General features: G+C 42.3%; 1 protein-coding gene across 2 annotated transcripts in view; it reads right to left on the minus strand.

The window, feature by feature from the left end:
- LOC137435291 (teashirt homolog 3) overlaps positions 1-18,776 on the minus strand; it is a 399,441-nt gene extending 380,665 nt beyond the window's left edge. For both annotated transcript variants that reach the window (XR_010986036.2, XM_068128941.2), the window contains exon 1: positions 18,498-18,776. Coding sequence is in view for 1 of the 2 variants with exons in the window: in XM_068128941.2 (XP_067985042.2) it covers positions 18,498-18,537 (40 nt within the window). In the remaining variant the exon portion in view is untranslated. The remainder of the gene's footprint in view (positions 1-18,497) is intronic.
- Between the last annotated feature and the right edge of the window lie 234 nt (positions 18,777-19,010).

Genomic DNA, 19,010 nt, shown 5'->3' on the forward strand with positions numbered 1-19,010 from the left:
ATTATAATGGGATTTGAGGTGACATAGAGTTGAGTAGATAATAAATCCCGTCATCGTAACTATAAGTTATATTTTCTTCGTTAAAATGTCTCAGATTTCAGAGGGGTACTGATTATATTTAAGCATGTTCCTTTTTTAATTTTTGTCATATAATTATTTGCCCAAACTCAATTAAGATCAGTTTGTTACTTTAAAAAAAATTTTTTTGCAGTATGTCGAGCAAAAAAAGGAAGTGGTCGGAGGATTACGTGCGGTACGGGTTCACGTGTTTGACGGAACGGGATGGAAGTCAGCGTCCTCAATGCATGCTTTGCAATGTCAAGTTGAGCAACTCCAGCCAAGCACCAGCAAAACGAAGGGAACGCTTCAAAAACAACTGCACGGCGTGGGTCAGTACAAAGACGCAACGCTGGATGAATTCAAATTGAAGAGAGTCCGATTCGATGCAAGTGCTACCTTGCCCACTCTCGGCTTCGTTCCAATTGACAAACCGATCCTCACCGCGTCGTATGAAGTTGCGTACCTGATCGCAAAGCAGGGCAAACTGCACACCGTTCGCGTGACACTCATCAAACCGGCCGCATTGAAGATGGCCAACATCATGCTGGGAAAAGCTGCTGAAAACAGGTTGTCTCTCGTTCCACTCTCAAATGACACCATCAGATGCAGAATCGACGATATGAGCGACGACATCCTCGCTCAGGTAGTTGCAGATTTAGTCACAAGCCCGACGAAATTCAGCCTTCAACTCGACGAGACAACTGACGTTTCGAATTTGAGCCAGCTCGTCTTAGTTGTGCGTTATCTCAAAGGAGACAAGATCAAGGAAGACTTTCTGTTCTGCAAGCCTCTCACAACAACGACGAAGGCAGCTGACGTGAAGAAGCTTGTGGACGACTTCTTCAGAAGCAACGGCCTCTCGTGGAACATGGTGTCTACAGTTTGCTCGGACAGAGCTCCAGCCATGCTGGGATGCAACTGCGGTTTTGGAGCGCTGGTGAAGGCCGATGCACCACCCATCATTGTCACGCACTGCGTCCTGCACAGACACGCGCTGGCATCAAAAACCCTGCCTCCAAAACTGGCCAATGTTCTGAAAATCGTCGTTGAAATTGTGAATTACGTGTGAAGCCATGCTCTGAATCATCGCATCTTCAAAGAGCTGTGTAATGAAATCGGCTCTGAATTCGAAGTCCTTCTCTACCACTCTAACGTTTGATGGTTAACACGAGGGAAGGTAGTGAGCCGTGTTTTTGCCTTGCGTGTAGAATTAGCCCTGTTTTTGCGAGAACACCAGCATTGCCATGCAATGCACTTCCAAGAGTCAGAGTTCATCCTCGCCTTGGCGTACTTGGCTGACATCTTCGACGCATTCAATCATCTCAATTGCCAGATGCAGGGCGGTGGAGTGAATGTCATCGAATCTGAAGAAAAGCTGAGCGCTTTCCGAAAGAAGTTACCGTTGTGGAGGCGGCGAACAGAGAACGACAACTTCGCAAACTTTTCGCTACTGGACGAGTGCATGAGCGGGATCGAAGATGAGTCTGAAGTTGGAGGCACTGTTGTACCAGGGGAGCTGAAGCAAGAGATTGCCACGCACTTGGATGAGCTGGGAAAGTCATTCGACGGCTAATTCCCCGACCAAGAGCAATACCCAGCATGGGTGCGGCAGCCGTTTACTTTCGACGTTGCAACGGCAGATGTCAACGACCAATGCCTCGACGACCTCATCGAACTTCAGCAGAGCCAGACTCAACAACAACTCTTCGGCACAACAACGCTTTCAACGTTTTGGTGCCGCCAAATGGAAGGGTATCCTCACATCGCTAAAATTGCCCTTGAGATCCTCACGTCGTTCGTTACAACGTATCTCTGCGAGCATGCATTTTCGAAACTGGTGGACATTAAAACAAATAAAAGAGCAGGCTTGCATGCGAAAATGATTTGAGGGTGGCCCTTGCCAAAACAAAACCAGGCATTTCCCAGATCGCCTCCCGAAAAGAACAACAGAAAACGCATTACGATGCAATTCTCCTTAATTTTTTGGTCAAATTTGAGGGGTTCCGCGAGTGTTCGGTGGGTTTTGTTAGGGTTCCGCGCCTTTAAAAATGTTAAGAACCACTGGTCTAAAGGGTCGGAAGGTATATTCAAACAGTGTGTAATTAATAGACGTATGGAATTAATAGTGAGGATGCAACAGATGTTCAAACAGTGCGTAATTAATAGATATACAGTCACGTGAAAACGTAAGTACACCCCATGTAAAGTTTTGACTTTTTAAACATATTTCAACATACAGCTATTTGATCTTCATTTCAACAATATTGATAGATAAGGGTGATATAATATAACAAATATCATGAAACATTTACATTTTGCAGTCCATTCTATAATTTAAATAAACATAAATGCAAATTTCGCATGTGGAAGAAGTAAGTACACCCTTGGCTCTAATAGGTGGCATTGCCCCCTTTGGCAGAAACAACCTCAAGTAGGCGTTTCCTAAAACTGTCTTCCAGTCTCTGACATCGACTGGGAGAAATTTTTGCCCACTCCTCCATGCAGAATTCTTTCAGCTGTGCAATGTTTGAGGGGTTTCTTGCATGCACAGCTCGTTTCAACCCCCCTACCCCCCACAACATCTCGATGGGATTTCGATCCGGGCTTTGACTTGGCCATTCCAGAACCCTCCATTTCTTTCTTTTCAGCCATTCCTTGGTGGATTTATTGGTATGTTTAGAATCATTGTCATGTTGCAAGGTCCACCTTCGGTTGAGCTTCAACTTTCCGACAGATGGCCTCACATTATCCTCAAGCACCCTCTGGTACAATTAAGAATTCATAATGGATTCTATGATGGTGAGCTGCCCAGGCCCTGATGCAGCAGAGCTGCCCCAAACCATAATATTTCCACCACCATGCTTTACAGTTGGTATCATGTTCTTGTGGTCAAATGCTGTCTTTGGTTTTCGCCAAACATGTCTTCTGGTACTGTGGCCAAATAGCTCTACCTTTGACTCATCTGTCCAGAGTACATTGTTCCATAAGTGCTGGTCTTTGCCTAGGTGTTCATTGGCAAACTTTAGTCTTGCCCTGATGTTCTTTCTGGACAGCAAAGGTTTCCTCCTGGCACACCTCCCATGTCGATCAAATTTGTGCAGCCTCTTTCTAATGGTAGACTCATGCACTTTGACATCAACAGTGGCAAGAGCTACCTGTAGGTCCCGTGATGACATTCTGGGGTTCTTAGAGACTTCTTTCAGCATTTTGCGGTCTGCTCTCGGGCTGAACTTGCTGGGGCGGCCTGGCCTGAACACGTTGGCAGTTGTTTGGAATCTTCTCCACTTGTAGATGATCTTCCGGACAGTCGAATGATTGATTTCAAATTGTTTGGAGATCTTTTTAAATCCCTTCCCAGACTCGTAGGCATCTATAACCTTCTTTCTGAAGGCCTCAGAGAGCTCTTTTGATTGAGGCATGGTGACGCCGCACACTTCAACAACAAAGAGCAAACCAAACTAAATGTCTGAGGTTTAAATAAGACAGGTTCCTCCAAGATCCTCTCTAACAATGTTCTAATCATTTGCACCTGAGCTGGTGCACCTGATTTTAATTTTAGGTATTTGAAGCGGTGATAAATGTAGGGGTGTACTTACTTTTTCCACATGCGAAATTTGCATTTATGTTTATTTAAATTATACAATGGACTACAAAATGTAAATGTTTCATGATATTTGTTATATTATATCACCCTTATCTATCAATATTGATTGAAATGAAGATCAAATAGCTGTATGTTGAAATATGTTGAAAAAGTCAAAACTTTACATGGGGTGTACTTACTTTTTCACGTGACTGTATATATATATAATTATATATATATATACATATATATAAACAGGAATCAAATTCCTGCGAGGGGCTAAGTGTGAAAAAATTCTGACTCAATGCGGGGCTCGAACCACGAACCTCCGTTGATGACGCATCAACAGCCCACTGTGCTATTGAGCCAGCCGCAACCTCCTCAGAACTTTTCCACACTTAACACTGTGAGCTTTATAATGGCCAATGTCTTACGTGCCTGCTAGGCAGACCCCGAATGTGAGCGTAAGTATATGTATGCGAATGTATGTGTGCATAAGCAGAAGTGCATTGAAGATTAATTCATCTACAATTTTATAAACAGGAATCAAATTCCTGCGAGGGGCTAAGTGTGAAAAAATTCTGACTCAATGCGGGGCTCGAACCACAGACCTCCGTTGATAACGCGTCAACAGCCCACTGCTGGGCTGCTGGGTATATACATATATATATATATACACATATACAGTGCCTATAGAAATTCAACACCCCCTTTCAAAATTTTCACCTTTTGTTGCCTTATAGCCTGGAATTAAAATGCATTAAATCAGACTTTTTCCACCTATATTTACACATCGTAACCCACAACTTCCAAGTGAAAAACAAATTTTACAAATTTCAGGGGATTAATTAAAAATACAAAACTGGATTTTTCTTGGTTGTATAAGTGTCCACCCCCCTTATAATAGCAATTGTAAATTAGCTCAGGTGTAGCCAATCACCTTCAAAATCACACACCAAGTTAAATGGCCTCCACTTGTGTTAAATTGTAGTGACTGATTATTTCAGAATAATATCAGCTGTTTCTATATGTTTCCGCGATGGGTAGTGCATTTCACAGCAAAGGCTCAACCATAGCACCAAGGAGCTTTCAAATGGATACAATTGTGGAAAGGCACAGATCAGGGGATGGGTATAAAAATATTTTTCAAAGCTTTGAATATCCCAAGGAGCACAATCAAGACAATCATTAAGAAGTGGAAGGCGTATGGTACCACCAAGACCCTGCCTAGATCAGGCTGTCCCTCCAAACTGGATGACCAAGCAAGGAGGAGACTGATGAAAGAGGCCACCAAGAGGCCAATGGCAACTTTGAAAGAGCTACAGGCCTTTGTGGCAAAGGCTGGTCACTGTGTTCATGTGACAACAATATCCAAAGCAGTCCACAAGTCTGGGCTGTACGGTAGGGTGGCAAGAGGGAAGCCATAACTCAAAAAACCCACCTTGAATCCCACTTGAGGTATGCAAAAAACCACTCAGGAGATGCTGAAGCCATGTGGCAAAAAGTTTAGTGATCTGACGAAACCAAGAATGAACGTTTTGGCCTAAATGCAAAATGTTACGTTTGGCGCCAACCCAAAACAGCACATCACCCAAAAAACACCATCCCTACTGTGAAGCATATATATATATATATATATATATATATATATATATATATATATATATATATATGTATATATATATATATATATGTATATGTATATATATATATATATATATATATATATATATGTATATATATAATATGTATATGTATATATATATATATATATATATATATATATATATATATATATATATATATATATATATATATATATATATATACAGTCGGACCCCGCTGCGGGTTCCACGTATACACGGGTGATAAAATGCGACCTGTTTCTCTATTCCTGGAAAAGTATCCCGCGAATTTGCGGGTTTTTCCTATTTGAGGCCGTGCTCTGCGAATTCACGGTTTTTCACAAAAAAAAACAATTTTTCACGAGCCGTTAGCTTGACATACGGTATTTATAAAAACCCATCTTTCACCAGCCATGCATAAAGCAGCTGGACATACGCAAAAAAAACATATTCTATGAGCCGCGAACATGACCTGCTCCTGCATTTGTTGCCATATGTTTCCCGTTTTCACGGCTTTCCCGGGATATCCCGTCATTCACACTGTGAACGAACAGCTTCACGTGATATTCCACCCTTCACAGGTAAACAATGTTTCGCGGGATATGCCGCCATTAACACTGTGAACATCTTCACGTGATAATCCACCGTTAACAGGTAAACATTGCTTCGCGGGATATACCTCCAGCTGCATAACACGTCATCCCTGCGAGTTTCTGTACAGAATGAAAACACTCCACATTATCTATTAGTGCAATTAGCTGTCTCCCTTTTCCCCCATTGAAACAATGGCACGGAATTCATTTGCGGATTTTCATCGACATTCGTGGATTATCACCGACATTCGCAGGTTTTGTCTCGCCATTTCTGGGACGTTCATCGACCTTCGTGGATTATCGTCAACATTCTCGGGATTTCCATTCCATTCGGGGTCCATTCGTGGATTTTGCCTCACCGTTCGCAGTTTGGTCCTCTCTATTCGAGGATTTCCACGACTCGGGAACCTATCCCCCCTTTTTCCATTGAAACAATGCCCCGCTATTCGTGGGTTTCGCTATTTGCGGATTTTCCAGGAACGTATCCCCCGCGAATAGCTGGGTCCGACTACACACACACACACACACACACACACACACACACACACATATATATTTTTTATATATGTATATATGTATATATATATATATATATATATATATATATATATATATATATATATATATATATATATATATATATATATACATATATACATATATACACACACACATATACAATTTATACTCAGAATTGACTACAACTATTCAAGGATGGTCGAAGCTCTAAAGGAACGCACACTCCCCTCTAAGCGCTCTAGCCTGGGTTTGAATCCAGACCCAGGTATAAACTGTCATCCCGATATGTCACAGGCAGGGTAATTCTTCAATGTGTGTGCCATCCCTCGGATGTACTTTAGACTGTGTTCCATCTGCTGGCATTAGATGGTGGTGGACGTCAAAGATCCCACGGTGTCCTTCATACAAGTGTAGTTGAGCTATCGCTGGCACCCTGAACAAATTACAAACTCCATCCATAACCAACAGAGGGTGCTCCATCAGAGACAAAGCCGCGCCCTCAGCAAATAATGCTGCACTGTAGCCTTGTACTGCATATGAAAGAAGAAGATAATAAAGGTTTTTGTGAAAGATAAATGTGTAAATAGCTTGTATAGATTACCAAATACAAATTGACAAGATCTTAGTAAGTGATCAAGGTCTCAGTTTATAATCGAGCTCTATTTTGTACATAAAAGAACAAAATAACTGGTGGTGATTCAGCCAGGATTGCCGCTCCTCATTGTGCCATAGGCCTGTTTTGTGTAACTAAAGCAAGCACACATTTCCCACATCAAACTCCGACGTGTGTTCAACAGTTTCTCAGAGTGTAAATACCTGTCCATTTCAGGAATGTACTTGGCAGAAAAGAAACTGTTTCATGAGTAAATATTCCCACTTTTAGTCGCCTGGGCAACACATATATGTACATGGTGGCAAATGTGTTGAAGTTCCTTTGGTTTGCTTACAATCGAGTTATCTATTCATGGGCAATGGCATGAGTAGCTGAAATATTTGTGCAATCAAAGTGTTTCATGCTTAATTATGATAGAGCTTACAACTAACTACCTTATGATGGTGAACTAGGTCATGGCAAGAACGAGCATCTCATGGCAATGCAAAGCAATATTCTTCAGAAAACCCAAGTCATGGCTCATCTTTTAGGACATTTCTGAGATGTACAAAACATGGCCCAATGATAAAACCTGGTTAAGAGCAAAATGCCTTGTTTAATGTATTATTTAGTAAACAAGATACATGAGATGTTCCAAAAGTTATCAGAAAGACTTGAAGAATATATATACTGTGAAAGTGAAATTGTATATTTGTTTGTTTATTAGTCCCCTACCGGTGTACACCGGAGGGGACTAGAGGTTTGCACGCCGTCCCTCCGTCCGTCAGTCCGTCAGTCCGTCAGTCCGTCAGTCTGTCAGTCCGTCAGTCCGTCATGCAAAAAACAGTTTTCCGGACTTTTTTTCTAAACGCTTAATGCTAATGATTTCAAACTTGGCACATCGTTTCCTCATGATAAGTTACAGATCAGGTTCGAACTTTACGACGTTTCGATCATTTTTGACAAAGTTATGGCACTCTGAACCTTGGTAATTCTGATAATTCTGATGATCCTTAACTCAGTGCCATTTTAAGTTTTAATTTCCTTTAAAAAAGATTTTGTCTGCAATAATAGGACCGATTGAGATCAAATTTTCACCATAGGAGGGACTCGGTCTGTAGAATATTTTAATGGTAATTATGATGTCACAGGTCACGTGGTTCGGGCGCCATATTGTTTTTCGTGAAAACACGAAAACCCATTTTTCTCTGCAACAGCTGAACAGATCGAGACCAAGCTTTGCAGGCAGAATCGCATACCCATGACGAACAAAAACGTCAGCGAGCATGACGTCATGCGTCACATGGTTTCAGAGTTATGACGTTTTTAAGCATGAACCTTTAAAACCGAGCCCTTCCCTCATTTTTGATCCAATCGAGGGGAAACTTCACAGATCTGTTCAGCATATCAATCTACTAAAATCTCCTTTTGGAATTTGCGATAGCTCACGTGGTTTGGTAGATATCGTTAATTAAACAAAAATATTTTTAAAATGGATATCTCTTGAATCGCTTTATTGATCGACGTGAAACTTCATACTATAGTAGAAGTCATGAAGTGTAACAAGTGTGCAAAATTTCAAGATGAATGGATATACGGTCTGGAAGCTATAAGTTGTTATTGCGTGAAGAAGAAGAGGCGTCAAGTGTGCGGATTTAATTATTTATCACATGTACAGACTGAAAGCATCGTTGGACACGACCTGACGCGGTCATTTTAACCTCAAATAAAATTCTAATTTAAGATTTGTCAATAGCTGAGGTATATTAACAAACGAATAAAACAGATTTGGTCAAATTCTGACTTTTTAAACTCGATCGCATTTGACAGAGTTGTGACAAACTGAGGAAGAAGAAACCTCGCATTGGCTTCTCCAATGTGCCATAAAAAATGGATATCTCTTGAATCGCTAGTATCTCAGACCGTGAGTTGGTAATAATTTATATAATTCACACAGTGCAATACGTCCACGGAGCTTGCGCGGACTTATCAACGAGGCGAGGCGTGACACACGTGTCTCAGCATACCTCAGATCAAGTTTGAAAACCAGCATCAACCGTGCATAAATTTGCATATTCGATCATTTTTGACAAAGTTATGGCACTTTGAACTTTGGTAGGGGACATGTATTGCAGCGCAATACTCAGAATTCTTGTTTATATATTTAGATATGCTTCAAACACGAAAACAAACTACTGAATCAAATCTAACCAAATTTTGCATGTTGCCTAAGGGTACGCCAGGTATGGTTCCTGTCTGGGTAGCATATCTGGGGGAGAGGGTTTAGAGTGGGGGGGGGGGGGGAAGACCCTAATTCTCTCAATGTAAATGTGCATCATACAGCACCACCCAGTAGTATCCGGTATTACAAATCATATTCTTCTTGTTCAAAGAACGTTTAAAAACAACTTGATAATGGGCCTATGCATTACGGTGATGTTGAAATCTGAGAAAGAATAATTTGAAAGTTTCAGGATGTTTCATTTCACTAATTGTAAGCAGAGGTTCAAACCAAAGCAAATACATCTGAGCTTCGCAGCGAAGCGGAAGTGATCTTTTTGCTCACGCAAAGCAGCAAGGATGGTTGATGAAGGTGATGTTAGCAGATGATCTCAGGCAAATGATAGGGTGAGCAGAGTATAATGTTTGTGAAGTACAACATGCCGTCGTTTAATTAAAGCCATCAGCAAAGTGACGGGTAGAAAAGCCTAGTTTGACAAACAACAAGTTTTTTATTTTTCACTATCAAGGTACAAGTAACTTTCTTAAGGTTTACTTGTACCTGGATATTGAAATGGCCCAATGATAAAGCCTTAGTTACTTGTACATACATACATATATATATATATATATATATATATATATATATATATATATATACGTATATATATTTATATATATAGAGGTACAAGTAACTAAGGATGTATCTTTCTTACTATTGTGAACACTGAAAAATGAAAACGTTGACATTTCGCAAGCTTATTGTATCTCTTTCTGAGAACATTTTGAACGCTTCACGTATTTGGTTGCCACGTCTCAATCTGAAAGGAAAACGCGAAAATGCATCTGTATGGCAGCAAAAACATTTATGGGATTTTTCCTGGGTTCATGAAACTGATTCACGTCATTATATTAGTTAACAATGCAAGCTTGTTTTGTGCAAATGGAAAGAAGAATATTACCAACCTGTGGTTTATAATCCCTTATTTTTATGTTTTTTTTCTTCACTGTACTAACTTCCTCGAGTAAACCAATGATAATCTAAGGAGTGCTTTAAATGGTTCCTGTGTTTCTGAATGGTTTCTGAAAGACCATATTTGATTAGATGGGTCAAACCGAGTTAATAGGCATCAAAGTGTTAAATTAACATTACCTGTGCGGTGAAAAATATTGAATCTCACTCATAATAAATTCCTCTATCAATATAAGTTTGACAAAACAACATATTCCGTGCAGTATATTTTGTTTTTAAATATGAACAGGTACTGTCAATGTGATAGACACGATTTTGAACATAAAATTTGAAAAGAAAGGCATTCGTTCACCTCACCCAAAAGGGAGAAGCTATTGTAATTAATGCAGGTAGTGGTGGTGTGTGTGTGTGTGTGTGTGTGTGTGTGTGTGTGTGTGTGTGTGTGTGTGTGTGTGTGTGTGTGTGTGTGTGTGTGTGTGTGTCTGTGTGTGTGTGTCCGCCAAAAGACCAACTCCAACACAACGCCCCCTAGTGGGCTACTTTAGTTTAGAACCACAGTGTGTAACAGGGCTCACCCAATCAAATATCTCGGGGCAAGGTGTTGTTAAATGCCGTGTCGTGTTGATTGATAATTATGATAAAAACAATCCTGTCTCTAAACATGATCACAGGATTACAGAGTAAATTATGTCACTTATTTTAATGCTACTGCTAAAATGACATCTCCATGATTCACCAGATTAATGACATTAAGTTTTTCTATATATATATATATATTGTATATAGTCCTACATGCATTTATTGACATAAAAGTAAACTCCCTCGATAATCAAAATACCTGGCAATTTGAATCCAACAATTTAAAAAACTTCTCCTATTCAGACCATTCATGGATATCAATGAAAGTAAAGTGCAACCAAAGAAACAAAACTTGCTTTTAGTTGTTGGGGATTTTCACTTCTGCATACATTTACTTTCACTCAGTTGTAATGGCAACTGTGGCATTGGGCTGTGCAGCACGTTAAAAGCCACATCCAGTCACTTCTGATACCTTAGTGTACATTCAGAATTGTGCAAAGGTATCACCGTCGTCTTTGAGCCGTCTTGTCTGGGTTTTATTCTCGATCCAAATATAAACAAACTGTCTGTCTCATGTCTGCATCACCGAGTATACTAACACTAGGATGTATCTGAAGCTGGGGAGCCATCTGCTACCATTAGCTGGTGGACTTTACAGATCACACATTGTCTTTAGAGAAAGAGTATGTGATTTATTACCGGCATGTTGGCCAAATTCCAAATTCCTGCTCTAATGCGCAGGGGCATTGCATCAGTGACACAACCTCTCTTCAGTAATGATGTAACTAGCAGGCCGAATTCATTATTCAAACCCTCTCTCGTGAATTTCCCAACGATGATTGCACATTGGACCCCACTCAGAGCTTTCAGTAACTCACGACGACAATTAACATATCAACATGACATTCAACACAATGAAATAAAAATAGATTTGTTTGTCTCCATAAATTATGTGGACGAGTTCAACGGAGATGGAGGTAACATAAGCCATGTCTTCAATGGAAGCATCAATACAATCTTACTTCGTTTTCATGGAAGGAGAATCACCTTATACTTTTTGCACTTTCACAGGATCGGTTGTTATTGTTGTCCTCTTTGTTATTGTCTCCCTTTGTTACATTTGTCATAGGATTGTTGTTGTTGTTGTTGTTTTTTTTTATGCCCCTCCCGTCCGATCAAATCCCATAACATCCAATCACCTGTCACTGATGGGTATATCCACTTGTAATAATAATACTAATAATAATGTTCTACAAACAAGATACCATGAGTATTTGCTTTCGCTCAAACGAAAAGTTAACGTCATGCTGTACAATTTCCATATTGATTCAAACTGCTTGTCTCTGTTCTATGAGCTTGTAAAATTTTAACAACAATAAAAAAATCATAGAGTTCATAGAACACCTTACCCTATGCAGTGTTAAAGTATATAATGCAATTAAAAGAAAATTATGATTTTAAAGGTTGTATAAATTAGTTTTACAGAAATCTACCGCCTTCATGCAGAGTCTTATACACCACCTTATTTAACATGTCCAAGTACTGCAAAACTGGAGGTTTTTGGAAGTGGTAAGGAGATTTGTGTTTTACAGTGTTCAAATATATCAATTCAATTACAATAAAATAATGATTTTAAAGGTCGGATAAAAAATTCCGGAAGTTTACCGCCATTGTGCAGTCTTACAGACCACCTTAGTTAACATATCCAGGTACTGCAAAACTGTGCACTGAAAAACAGTCCGTGTCCTGTATATCCAAAAATATGTGAAATTAGTTTTCATCAGCTGGTTCCCTTGCTTGAAAGTCTAGGAGTGGGTTCAGAATGGCGCCAAGGAAGCAACTTTCAACAGAACAGCATTTGAAGATCCAACGTCTGTGAGAAGGACACACGATGAAAAAAATAGCATAAAAACTGAAGATCTCCTGCAATGGTGTGAGGCAATGTTGCAACGCCTAAAATAAACTGGCTCGGTTCAAGACAAGAAAAGGCCAGAAAGAACCAGAAGAACCACCTCAATGTAGGGCAAGCACTATAAGTTGCTCAGCTTACACGATAGAAGAAAATCAAGACAGCAGATGACAAATTAAATGAGAGCAGGCCTGAAAATTAACATCTCGTCCAGCACTGTGCGCAGAAGGCTGATTGCAGGAGGTCTCCATGGCAGAGTTGTAGCAAAGAAACCACTGCTGAGATGACAGAATAAGGTGTAAAGATGTAAATTTGCAAGGCAACACCAAGATATGGCGACTGAATAATGGGATTAGGTACTCTGCTCTAACGAATCGAAGTTTTAACTTTTTGCATTTAAGATGCCAGGTCATACGCCGAAGACCTGAAGAACGTTATGACACATAATGTTTGTCACTGACTGTGTTACGGATCAGTCTTTTCCGTTGTTGTGATTTTCATCCACTGTAAACATTTTTGATTCCATGTACTATTATTGTTGTCGTTTAAGGGAAATAGAAATTACTATTTTCAAAAGGTAAAAAAGTTAATGTTTTAAATGAAACCGGAACCGGACGACGATGAAGAGGAAGAAGAGGAAGAGAAGGCGGAGCGAGTGAGTCGGACATGAAGCTGAGCTGCTTCAAGGTCCTGAGCGAACGTTGGCGCACGAGGGTCACATGAGAACTTTGGGTTTCCCAGGAAAGGGATTCCTGCGACAGAGTTGTTATCGCTGTGATAGATCAACCTGCGTGTCAGGTTTTGCGGTTGATTCTGAGGAGAATCATCGTAGTGCCGTTACGCCTCGAGAACGGGCCGTCGGCCATTTTTGCCTCGCGCGGGTCTTGCGCTTCGCTCAAGGTTTTTCATCTCGCTTCAACCATTCTCACCGCATTCAGACGTTAATTTGGTGTGTGTGTGTAACGTGGCTTTTGAGTGGGAAATCTGCGGTTCACCGATTGAGAGCCGTCAAACGTCCATACCTGAAGGTGTGATTTCCCCGTCGCTTCTCGAGGACACCTTCGCCCATTTTTGGCAGTGTAACTGTCAACCCAATGGGATTCTGGTCTCGATACGACATCGTACGGACGATCACTGGAGTGGATCGACTTTGGCTTGAAGCTGGAATGGACTTTGGCTTGATGCCGGAATAGAGACATTGGGAATGTTCTTCTTTTAGCTCACTTGGAGCACAGTGAGTTATATTGTACGAACCTGATGGTACCATCATAGGAAATATATATTGGTTGTACAATTGATTACTATTGTCGTTGTACTGTTATTCTTGTGTGATTTTAATACAATACTTGTTTGTTGGTAACAATTGGTGTGGTTTCACCATTGATCTTTGACATACAGAATAACACGTCTTTCTGCCGTGACTCCTCTCGGGGCTCGGAGGTACACCGTGACCGGGGTTTGGGGAGGAGCACGTAACAACTGTTAAACACAGGGGAGGCTATGTGACTGTCTGGAGTTGTAGCTCAGTTTTTGGTATAGGAAAAGTTATTAAAATCAATGGGTCATTAACAAAAGAAAAGTACAAGCAGATACTGCAGCACTATTCAGTTCCGATAATGGAAATTGTTTAATCGAAAGAGGATTAATTTTCCAACAAGATAATGATCCAAAATATACTTCCAATATAGTAAAACAAAGAGCAAGATTTTCAGAACAAGGTCACAGCTGGTGTGCTCATGTTAGAATGGCCACCCCAGAATCCGGATATGAATCCCACCGAGGCCATATGGGATTACCTGGAAACAGAGAAGAACAAGAGGAACCCAACTAACCTTAAATAACTGTGGAACGTACTATAGGATATTTGGCACAATATTCCAGGAAGAGTGCTTCAGTCATATACAGGAAGCTTGGGTAAAAGAGTGATGGCACTCAAGAAGGCAAAGGGCAGACACACAAAGTATTTACTGATACTATGAAATTACACTGTTCTTGTTACTTACTTCAAGCAGTTGGTTTCACACACATTTATAAAGGCTGTTAGTTTACAATAATTAATATATATGACTGTTATCACTATTAATTTGATGAATATACCCGAACGTATGAAAATAATTGGAATAACCCAAACCTTTGCACAGTATTGTATATTCACACACACACACACACACACACACATATATATATATATATATATATATATATATATGTGTGTGTGTGTGTGTGTGTGTGTGTGTGTGTGTGTGTGTGTGTGTGTGTGTGTGTGTGTGTGTGTGTGTGTGTGTTCTGTATGTCAAAACGCAAGACAAAATGGGTGGCAATCTGATAATGAGATTGGTGAGCGACATTCTAACCATGTCAAGGTAACTTAAAAGGTAGCTTAGATGATGAAATGAACAAATAATCGAACCTCCTCCGAGCTCACACTCCCTGTGACACTCCCACACCTCCTCCCTTTTCCAATCGTGTAACTTGCAAATTGCAAGCAGAATGTTAGGTGCCCTGCTTATGTCTTGTCTCTATCAGTCTGAGTGCCTATCTATCCTTCCTTGTGTCCTTATGCTTGCCTTACATTGCCTTCAAGATAGAAACGCTCGCCTTTTTTCACGGCACGGAGTCGCATTTGTCTCGCCTTGCCAACGCACCAAGGTTTGCCCTTTTGTAGAATAACGGGCTGATTAAAGCGAGGAAGGCAGGGAAAGAAAAAAGAGAGAAAAGAAACCGTTACCACAGTCTGCAGAATAGCACACAGTCGGCGTATTCAAACGAGTCATATTCCCAGATAATGAGAACTGCGCAAAGGAGAACGTGTGCGTAGCATCCCCAAACCTGCCCTCTCCCAACCCACAGAGTGCCACGGAAACCAATGGGTCGCCACGGATGCAACAAAGCATTGACCCCCAGCTCCGATTCCCGCTTCGGGCCTTCCGTACTACCCGCCCACGTTCCCTCCGTATCCATTGCCCAAGGCCCCATCCTTTGCGTCTCCACAGAGCCAGAAAATGACCCGAAGATCGACTGCAGTTTTTGAAGATGCAATCCCACCTAGGAGTCCATGTCCGATCGTTTAGGAGCAGGCCAGAGTTGCGTGTGTGTATTCAGACACGCATGCGCTTCGTTCAAGGCTGCGTTTCATGTGTAAACGTAAATTCGGACGTCACAAGAACGATGGTGTCGTGAGAGGCTTCTGATTGCATCATTATTTTTCACAGCATGCACCGATTGAGTGTTGCTTTTACTCAAAAGAGTACTTTAAAAGAATGTAAGATTGAAACCATTCTGCACGTGCAATACATATATATACATGTACAATTCTCCGTATGTGCCCTTATTCTCACAGACATTGGATCTTCACGTGCTGTTCTGTTGGAAGTTGCTTTCTTGGCGCCATTTTGAACCCAGTCCTAGACTTTCAATGTATATAAATGTAAAAGAAATATTCTAATTAGACCTGTGTGCCGACAGATACATACATATATATATATATATATATATATATATATATATATATATATATATGTGCATGCTGTCTTATTTACTTTGGATATATTTACAGAGTTGTATTGTTTAAATCTGAAATAATTAAATAGCTCACTTCCAAAATGTTTATTGTACCGTGTGTTTCATGCATTCCTTTTGTGATTTAAGATCAGTAATGAATTTGAAGCAGCCTGACGATGGCCTGCAATTTGTCAACAGGTACATCTGAGAAAAAGGGGGAAAAACACAAACTTATAATGCGCACAAAAGGTGGTATGAGTTGTGTCCTGCCTGCTAGGTACATGAAATGAAATGCTAGAGAGTGTGTGCAGACTACTACAAAGTTTCACGGAGAGTCGCAGGGTGCGCGGAGAGTGCAAAAGGCACGGCTGTGGCGCACCGTGGTGCCGGTGCTTGCATCCTAGAAGCCTGCACGTGGATCAGCCTTCCTTGTGCGTGGATAATCTGGGGCACGTGTGTAAAGTGCAGTGAACGATTAGCAAGGGACATGTATCGTGCGCTTGTGAGGGAAGGATGAGAACACCTGTCTTCAATTAAATTACAAGATAAAAATTGCTTCTTTGACATTCCCGTCTGAGCGTGTACCTGACGATGCTCGGATCGCATGTTCAAGTCCCACACGCTATATTGATTTGCCCATTGTCTGCTAATGTCCTTTCAAGCTATGCGAAAGTACATCGATATCTCCAAACGTCCTTAACCGGCGTGTGATATCTGTGCAAGATCCTTTAAGAGGCAAATAAAGTAGGCCTATTCCATGCGGGATAATTAAATAATCACCTATTTCTGAAAGTTATTAATTTGAATATTTGCTCTAACGTCTTGTTTGAGACTAAATTTTGATGCTAAATTAATTTAATGTCTCATTATGTTGAATTCAAAATAACTCAACAACTGTGTATGTATTATACAAATAAGGTTGCTTGTATTATACAGTTCCTAATGCATCAGGAACGTTATCTCGGGCGTTAAAATCCCGTCTGGGTCATGCTGCCCTCTCCGGGACTGGGCACTCAGAGAAGCTCATATGGGATAAGGAAATATGGCCGGCTTGCTCCACGTACGCCCCTACTGACCGGTAAGTATGGTGTCAACTGTAGAACCAATTGTCGGTCTGTGCTTAGGGTCTCCAGAACTTCTGAGCGTGGTGTCCGGATAGTTTTATGCAATTATTATCCCATATTTTGAAAAATAAAATCCTCATGCCCGTGCTCGTGCTGGGGTGCTGCGAAAGAGAGCGGCTGATGTATCGTCGCCACAGCATCGTATAGTATCGGAATTGGAATATAAACAATGGACATCCTCGCAAGAGTCAGCAATCGCGGACTACGGAGAAAGAGAGAAGACGACAGGCGGCAGATCTCTAAAAAGTAATTCCCGCCTTACGTTTTCCTTACGGTTGTGTGAGAATATTTCAATGGCCACGGAGTTTAAACTCACGAAGCGCGAGTTCCAAATCGAGCGAGTTGACACAGAACCTGTACTTGACGTACAAGGGCAGGGGAGGGGGAGGGTTGATTGGTTGGTTGTTTTGGGGGGGTTAAAAATTCAGTCCGATGAACAGGCGCGGTGAGAAATTAGGAGGAAACGTTTGGTCCTGACGTCAAGCGGCCCGGGTTGCCATGGCGATGGATGTATTGATGTTTATCAGATGAAAGGCTAGCCCATGACGGGTGATCAATCACGCTTCAAATCAGCGATGGCAAGTGTGTGTAAGAACCAGTTCCAGGCGACAGGTGCGGGCTCTGGGTGCGGAAAACAGACACAGATCCGGACGAGGCTCTCTGCTCGCACACTCTCCTGGCGCTCCACGGCGGCGCGTCCTCCCCACCCACACACGCTGACACACTCTCTACACACCCTCTAAGCACTCTGCTCACAGTGAAGTATAACAAATAATGATGACAATAACCGCAACAAAACGATTGCATTTTTAATAATCGAACCGAGCGATGCTGCCACCACGGTGGTGGCGGAGCTACCTGCGGTCGTACGGAGAGCGACGGTAAGATTGTGTGTGTACACACTCACGCACTCGCACACCGAACGGAAAAGTGAACCCGCCGGAGAGAGCGGGCCAAGCGAGGCACAGCGAGCGAGGAAGCGAGGGGAGGGGTGGAGGGAGCAAAGCGAAAGAACGGGCATACACACAAGCGCAGAGAGACGCTCGGGGTAAACAGGGAAGAGACAGAGCGACGATGGATAAAGAGGGCGAAAGAGAAGATGAGGACGAAGGAGTGGTGGGAAAGTATACTCGCAGACAGCCGAAGCGGAGAGAGAGGAAGAAAGCGCGAAGGAGCAAAGAAGCGCACCGGGTGAGCGGGGGAGTGCGAGCGGGAGTACCTGCGAGCCTCCGAGGCGCTTGCTGCTTCCTGCGTGGCATCGTGAACGTCGTCGGGGCTCCTCGGGCCGTCTTGCCGCGGGCCACGCATCCGGCGCGAGTAGCCGCCGGAGAGGAGGCGACGGAGCCGCGGGCGAAGCGCCGCCGCGGCCGGTGCCGCCGCTCGCTCGTTCGGGCGTAATCAATGGCGGCCGCGCTCACCCCGCGCTCTCCCTCTCCGACTCCCTCCCTCAGTCAGTCAGGCGGCCGTCCGTCAGGCCGTCAGCCTGTCAGACAGGCGGTGTTGCGGTGACTCCCCATCCCTCCTTCCCCTCCCTTCCCCGTCCCTCTCCTTCCCTCCCTTCCCTTCCCATCCCTCCCCCGCTCTCCCCTGCTTGCTCTCTCGCTCTCTTGCACTCTCTCTCGTGCGCCCTCCCTCTCCTCTCCGCCTGCGATAGCTGTGCATAGAGGGAGAGAGGGAGATGGAGGGGGACATGAGGAGAGCGACAGTATGGGACTGTGGGAGACGAGGGGGG

The sequence above is a fragment of the Myxine glutinosa genome, chromosome 9, assembly GCF_964187855.1.
Source record: "Myxine glutinosa chromosome 9, kmMyxGlut1.1, whole genome shotgun sequence".
NCBI classification, from domain to species: Eukaryota; Metazoa; Chordata; class Myxini; order Myxiniformes; family Myxinidae; genus Myxine; species Myxine glutinosa.